The sequence below is a fragment of the Malus sylvestris genome, chromosome 7 (genome assembly GCF_916048215.2).
Source record: "Malus sylvestris chromosome 7, drMalSylv7.2, whole genome shotgun sequence".
In the NCBI taxonomy this organism is placed as follows: domain Eukaryota; kingdom Viridiplantae; phylum Streptophyta; class Magnoliopsida; order Rosales; family Rosaceae; genus Malus; species Malus sylvestris.
The window spans coordinates 28,872,564-28,880,153 of NC_062266.1; the positions used below are offsets into that span (position 1 = coordinate 28,872,564).

Genomic DNA, 7,590 nt, shown 5'->3' on the forward strand with positions numbered 1-7,590 from the left:
GCCTAAGCGGTCGATGCCGTTGAGTAAGCATGGTTCTCAACCGTTGGATAAGAAAGTTAAGATATTATTGTTAAGAGATAATATTATTATTTTTAATCATAATAATTATCTCTTAACAAGTTATCTCGGTTTTTATGCAAAATAAATGGGATGGAGGCAAGTAGATTTGTGATGGGGACGTGAGCTTTGAATCAAGTTGCTTTGTTTTGCTGGACATGCTTGTATGCGATAAAGATGAAGTTGAGATGGCGATGTGGTCAGGATAGCTTTTGGGATTAGTCAGGGACCAACAAACCTGATGTACATGTGGATTATCATTAGCATTGGATGATTAGGTGGCAGCTTTTGATTTTGCATGCGGCAGGTGAATATGAGTCCTGTTAGGATTCTGTCTCAGGCTAACATAGGGAGGTGATGACATCTATGGTTCCATGTAATTTAGGATTCTACATATGCGTATGACGATTTCCAATTGGCTCACGAGTGATGAAGGGATAATTATCCTAATGCAACATACGGGATAATCAACAAGATTAGGGGATGATTATTCTACATGAAGTAATATTCCAAGAATCGTGTGTCATGGCTACAACTTGAGGATGAGGCAGTTCATTATTATAAATATAAAGACACAGACAACTTTCAAAGGACCTCCAATTCAACACACAATTGCCCTGCGCAAACTCTCTCAACAACTTGAGATTTTTTATTTTCTCTTTTCGCTGGCACATCTTCTGTTGGCATCAACAGCACTGTGAAAGCAATCGGTAACATCTTCAGTCGGCATAGATAGCTCTGTCGTCGTAGAATCAGCCGATCTCGCAGCATCTTCCATTGGCATCAACAGCACTACGGCGAGGACGGTTGGTTATCTATCAAAGTCTTGGTCGAGAAGGATTTTTGAATCCTTATTGGTCGAGGTCATCTCATTAGCCTTCTCGGCGAAGTGAGGTGTTACGAGTTATTACATTCGGCACATTGAAAGCTGAATTTGATATTGAACTTCACAGAACTAGCAGCCTTGTCTTCAGGCTCTAGAACCCGAAGGCCGAGAGTGTTCCTTCCTCGGCCCCGTACTCACCGAATGACGTAGTTAGCTTATAGATTACTTGGCTTACGCGCCACGTATGCTTGGTAGTTTTTAGGATCAACATTTTGGCACGTCCGGTGGGACCCAGTGCTAAAAACTACGAAGTTCACATGATCTATCTTGATCAGGCTTCATGGGATGAGTGTCATCGCCTGTTAAAGAAGCAAAAACAACTTCTCGAGAGATTGGGTAGAATTTCTTAAGGGCAAGAGGTCGGGGGGCAAATTTCCACTCCGGCCATAACCAATATTCGGCCTAAGAAAATTGTTAATTTGGCCGAAGAACAAAGACCACCTATTTTTTCGGTCGAGACTGAAAGTGTGGTAGGCCTAGAAGAAAAAGTTCAAATTTTTGAGCCACAAATTGACTCAGAAAATGATTCGTCTGAGGAGTGCTCCAATGACGAACAAGACCAATACACGACTTCTGACCATAAAACCACATCAATTGATATGGTAATTGGAGACATGGTCTTAGACGCCGAAACCATGACAGTCGATATGGTTATTGGCGATAAAGCCGATGTAGAGATATCCCATTCGGCTAAGTTATTCGAGTTAAAAACCGAAATTATGCCTGGGGGGCATAATAATTGTTCAACATATTCGGCGGCCGAAAATGAAAAATATTTCATCAAGTCAAAAATATTTGGAGAAAATTCTTTATTCGGCCTAGAGCGAAATCAATTTGAGAATTTTGATATTAAAAGATCTCGGCTTGGAGTAAAGCATCGTTGGCCTCCTCCTGACTATTGATCGGTCACTTTCGTTTTCTTCTATTTAAAAAAAATGAATAAGAAATTATTTTCTTAAACTATTCGGTTGCCTAGCCGATGCTTAAGAAAATAAAGGGGGCACGAGTGATATAATCGGCTGATTAGATTTAATCTTGCCGAGGATGAGTATACATAAAAGAGCTGCTTGCCGAGAGTTTGTTAGGCCGAGCTCGGCGTATTTGTGGAGAAATACTTCCCAAGTTATGTAACCAATATTTTGGGCTTAAACTTAACTTTTGAAACTGAGGGACATAAGTGGTCGCGGGCTTCAAGCAAGACTGAAACAGGATGTGGCTTTGGGTATCATGGACGACAGAGCGTGTAGGCTTCAATGGAAGTATGGGTGCATATCAATTCATGCCATGCGGATGCGGTGAAGTGTATATATATATATATATAAAAGCAGGCCGAGCTCGGCCAAAGGTTGATTATCATGCCATAAAACATAGCACTTGCCCGACCCCAATCCTTCTCGGCCACACTTGCTCAACTATGAGTTCTTAATAGCATGATGTGTTTTTCGTTTGCCGATAAATTTTTATCTTCTTCGGCAATACCACGAGATTTTGGTGGGTACGAGACTTAATTTCCTTAACCATTATGAGCCGAAGCTCAAGGAAACTAGGGGGCAATGTTTGGACCCGATTTTACACCATCGGCCTAAGCGGTCGATGTCGTTGAGTAAGCATGGTTCTCAACCGTTGGATAAGAAAGTTAAGATATTATTGTTAAGAGATAATATTATTATTTTAATCATAATAATTATCTCTTAACAAGTTATCTCGGTTTTTATGCAAAATAAATGGGATGGAGGCATGTAGATTTGTGATGGGGACGTGAGCCTTGAATTAGGTTGGTTTGTTTTGCTGGACATGCTTGTATGCGATAAAGATGAAATTGAGATGGTGATGTGGTCATGATAGCTTTTGGGATTAGTCAGGGACCAACAAACCTGATGTACATGTGGATTATCATTAGCATTGGATGACTAGGTGGCAGCCTTTGATTTTGCATTCGGCAAGTGAATATGAGTCCTGTTAGGATTCTGTCTCGGGCTAACATAGAGAGGTGATGACATCAATGGTTCCATGTAATTCAAGATTCTACAAATGCGTATGACGATTTCCAATTGGCTCACGAGTGATGAAAGGATAATTATCCTAATGCAACACACGGGATAATCAACGAGATTAGGGGATGATTATTCTACATGAAGTAATATTCCAAGAATCGTGTGTCGTGGCTATAACTTGAGGATGAGGCAGTTCATTATTATAAATATAAAGCCACAGACAACATTCAAAGGACCTCAAATTCAACACACAACTGCCCTTCACAAACTCTCTCAACAACTTGAGATTTTTTATTTTCTCTTTTCGCTGGCACATCTTCCGTTGGCATCAACAGCACTGTGAAAGCAACCGGTGACATTTTCAGTCGGCATAGATAGCTCTGTCGCCGTAGAATCAGCTGATCTCGCAGCATCTTCCGTTGGCATCAATAGCACTACGCGTGAGGACGATTGGTTATCTATCAAAGTCTTGGTCGAGAAGGATTTCCGAATCCTTATTGGTCGAGGTCATCTCATTAGCATTCTCGGCGAAGTGAGGTGTTACGAGTTATTACATTCGGCATATTGAAAGCCGAATTTGATATTGAACTTCACAGAACTAGCAGCCTTGTCTTCAGGCTCTAGAACCCGAATGCCGAGAGTGTTCCTTCCTCGGCCGCAGTCTCGAGATTCAGAAGTCAGCAGCACACCCAACGCAACATCAACAAATTTTACTCCTCGGTCGAGCTCGGCCGACGAGTTGGCACGCCCCGTACTCACCGAAGGACGTAGTTAGCTTATAGATTACTCGGCCTGCGCGCCACGTAGGCTTGGTAGTTTTTAGGGTCAACAGGTGTTTATTCCTTGCTTTTGATTTCTCTTTTGCTTTCTCTTTTCCCTTTTGGCAGATGGCAGACAACGCTTCTGTATTGGTTGAGGAAGTGCGCATGCAATTCAATGCTCAACATAGAATCCAAAAAGATCAGATCCCATACCAATTATCTCTCCACCATTGTCTCCGACATTATCAGCTATCACTGCAAGGTTTCTTGGGTCATCCTCGGGAATATTTCTTTCAACCTTGCCGACAAGATCTGCACCGACATAAGCAGCTTTGGTATATATTCCTCCTCATTTTTCTTTTTCTGCTGTTTGAACACAAGCTAGTGTACTCCAGCTGTAAAAACCTCATAAGAGTGTTTTTCTTTCTTTCCATTTTACCTTTATTCCACTTTTGCTTTCTCAAAAAAAAAAAAAAATGATTTCACATGGCCCTGTAAAGAAGGTGCAGGGAATGGGTCGTGATTGAGCACTCTGGGTGGTACTACAACCCATAGAACCTCATGGCTGGGCTCTCAATTGCAGCCACCGATCCACGATGACTTCTGAGGTATAGGTCGCTTCTCATTTCTGAACTATCAAAACTCCCCTTACTCTTTCAGATTAGGACATGGCACCCCTTACTGCTTGAGTTGACTTTCCAACTTGGCAGATGAACGAACATAGCCCAGAAATTACCATTTTGCACAAACGAGATTTTGAAGGTCTTCGGGCTTTCCGGTGGGCTTCCATCTCAACGGCACAGCAGGCGAGGCCGAAGGTCATTGCCTAGATGGAGCTGCGGCGGGCCTAGTTCATGAGGTCGTCGAACTCAGCGGCCTTAGAGAGGCCAGGAGGGGGCGGGGGGCGGGGCGGAATGGGGAGGACGAGAGGGAGGGGACGGTGGTGTGGAGAGAGAGGTATTAACAGAATGGTTGAGGAGAGACTAAAACCGCTTGAAGAATCTTCCTTTGTGAAACTTGTTCTTCCTTCACTGCCTCTCTTACCCCATTCGCCAGAAATCACTCTCATCTGCTCCCAATCACATCAACTGCAAAGAGAGAAGAGGGGAAAGAAACGAGCGGATCCACTCTTCCGATTCTCACCACCGAATTTTTCATTGTCGACCTTCTGTAGTTCAGGCTGGTACTCGATTGATACGACGAACTTTGGTTGCCACAATGTGATTGGTGAGCCACACCGCCACGTGGTGAGTTCTTGTGCAGGGCGCACTGAAACGAGCCAGGGTGTGTCGTAGGGGAACATAGGCACGTTCTCTTGCTAGCGCCGCTGTTCCTGTTATTGTTCTTGCTGATGGGTAACTGATTCTTCATGGAAATTGAAAGGCCAAGAGAGACGAGACGGTTTGCGAATCGTAAGGACCACGACGATGACGGCGGGGAAAGAGAGTGGGCGTACATGGAGATGCGTGTGGGGGAGGCGGAGCGTTCGAAGAACGTCGACGCCCCAAAGGAGAAGCTCGAGGAGGTGGACGACGAGAAGCCTGATGACGAAGAAGAAAGGAATGGCAACGATTTGCGATGCTTGTACATGTGAGATCTTGTTCTGGACGACGAAGCCACGACCATTGTCGCATAGTAGTTAAAAAAACATATAAGATGGTTATTCTTTCTAGAGAGAGAGATATGAGAATTGTGAAGCTCGTTCGTAGCTGTTGCAGTGACCTGGAATGGAAGGCATAGGTTTTGCAGCGACTGTGCAGATGTTTGGTTCTTTGGTTTCTGCTGATTCACGGTGGAGTGTGGTGAGATGAAAATGTGAAAGAGAACCGACATAGCTTTTCGTGTCGTTTCCCACAGACGGCGCCAAATGTTGATGCATAAAACCGGAGGGGTCTTGGAATAACGTAAATCCTACCGTGAATCTGCAAGAAATGTAAATAACACAAGATGTATCGTGGTTCACCCCAATGTTTGGGCTACGTCCACACCGATTATTGTATTTCTTTGAGAGGATTGTGAGGAAGAGAGCTTTGCTCTGAATATGAGAGAGGATCTCAGGCCTAAGAAATTGGCCTCCCTTACTGAGGAGAGTGAGGGGTCCTTTTATAGAATAAGGGCTCATCACTTATTACATATTTGCCTATTCCTTTATAACATAATTACATTTGAGTCCCCCGAGTATTTATACGAGATCTAAATACAGATGCCCTAAGTATGGTACAAACAGTATTTTCAATGCATTTGTTACATCAAATTCCATGAATATGTTACCTATATTTCTTAGGGAACTTTAACGAAAAACTCCCGGTAGTGTTCACTTTAACGAAAACCACATTTTTACACTACAAAGTCAATCATGCTACTATTCACTTTATCCTTTATTTTGTCTTTATCGTTAAAACTCAAAGTTTTCAAGCCATTTTCATTAATTTTTTTAGTTCTTATGGATCTATTTTATTTTTCAGTTTCATTGATGTAAATAACTATCTTATGAAATAATTCTTTTACAATATGTGCATGGCAAGACCTTTTCCATTAAGAGTGATATCTGATGAGATGGCATGTGTATGGATCTATTTTATTTTTCAGTTACAGTAACTGCATGTGGACTTCGTCAAACACCATAGTCTGGCTCGGTGGATTATATCCGTCATTGTTTGATACAACAGTATATTGCACTAACAAGCGATAGATTATAAGGAAAACTAATGAAAAGGGCTTGAAAACTTTGAGTTTTAATGATAAGGACAAACTAAAGGGTAAAGTGAATAGTACCATGATTGACTTTTTAGTGTAAAAATGTGGTTTTTCGTTAAAATGAACAGTACCGGGTGCTTTTCGTTAAAGTTCCCTAGATTATATCCGTCATTGTGGATGAGTTGCGCATAGAGGTTTCAGGGCTTCTTGTGAGGGAAGTTCTGTTTGAAATTTTGAAACGGATAAATTATGGGAGTAAAATTACAAGCACACAGCAAACACTATTTGCGGATTGTGAAGAGTTCAAAGCAATGTAATGTATTACATTTTATTTTTCGGATTTCAGTGCAATTGCAATCTCATACAACATCTTTCAAACATTTCAATCTCACACACAAAGTTTTATTTTGTTGCAATTTTATACATACGTTAGTTAAACCGTTAGTTTGACTGTTAAGTAATAACGTGACAAATGCATAACCCACATATTTGATGACGTGACATATAAAAAATAATTGGTTATCAAAGACAAATAAAAAGGGGCCCACCCCTCTTCTCCCACCCGAGACCTCCATCACCATCTCCTTGTATCTCCAATGCATGTACGGTGTTCACAGTTGTGTGCAATGCTGCTGCATTTTCTCCCATTTCTCATCACACAACCGCCCCAAATCCCTCTCACTCTTCCTCTGGTCACAGATGATAAAACCCGATCTGAAATTCGAAACCCAAAACCCAGTTGCATGTTCGAGTTCTGGAGCTCAATTCGAAGGACCAAGTTGGAAACTTTCCCGGAAACCCACAGGGGATTGATAAATCGTGGCGTTTTCTGAATTGGGTTTCTGGAGATTACTCTGTTTGACCATTTTCTCGGAAAAGCTCGGGACTTTTTCTTCAGCTGACTTCTCTTTCCTCCGTGTTCTTCGCGCTACTAAGTTTGAATGTGAAAAATCCTCCACCACCACCCATCCCATAGAACCACCATGTCAATCCTCCCCCTCCCAATCCCTACACCCCCATTCCCAAATTTTCCAAATTTCTTCCGATTCTTCGTCTTCCCAAATCTCCCTAAAATTTTCTCTCAATCCGAAAATAAAAAACCCTCTGAAAATGTGTCACACATTTGTCACGTCGTCATTTAACATTAAACTAACGATTTAGCTAACAAATATGTGAAACTGTGACAAAATAAAAG

General features: G+C 42.0%; 1 protein-coding gene across 1 annotated transcript; it reads right to left on the reverse strand.

Moving 5' to 3' along the window:
• Positions 1–3,079: 3,079 nt before the first annotated feature.
• LOC126629902 (uncharacterized) lies at positions 3,080–5,914 on the reverse strand. Its single transcript, XM_050300049.1, has one exon. It carries the CDS (start codon positions 5,529–5,531, stop codon positions 4,764–4,766), a length of 768 nt encoding a protein of 255 aa, XP_050156006.1. The 5' UTR covers positions 5,532–5,914; the 3' UTR covers positions 3,080–4,763.
• Between the last annotated feature and the right edge of the window lie 1,676 nt (positions 5,915–7,590).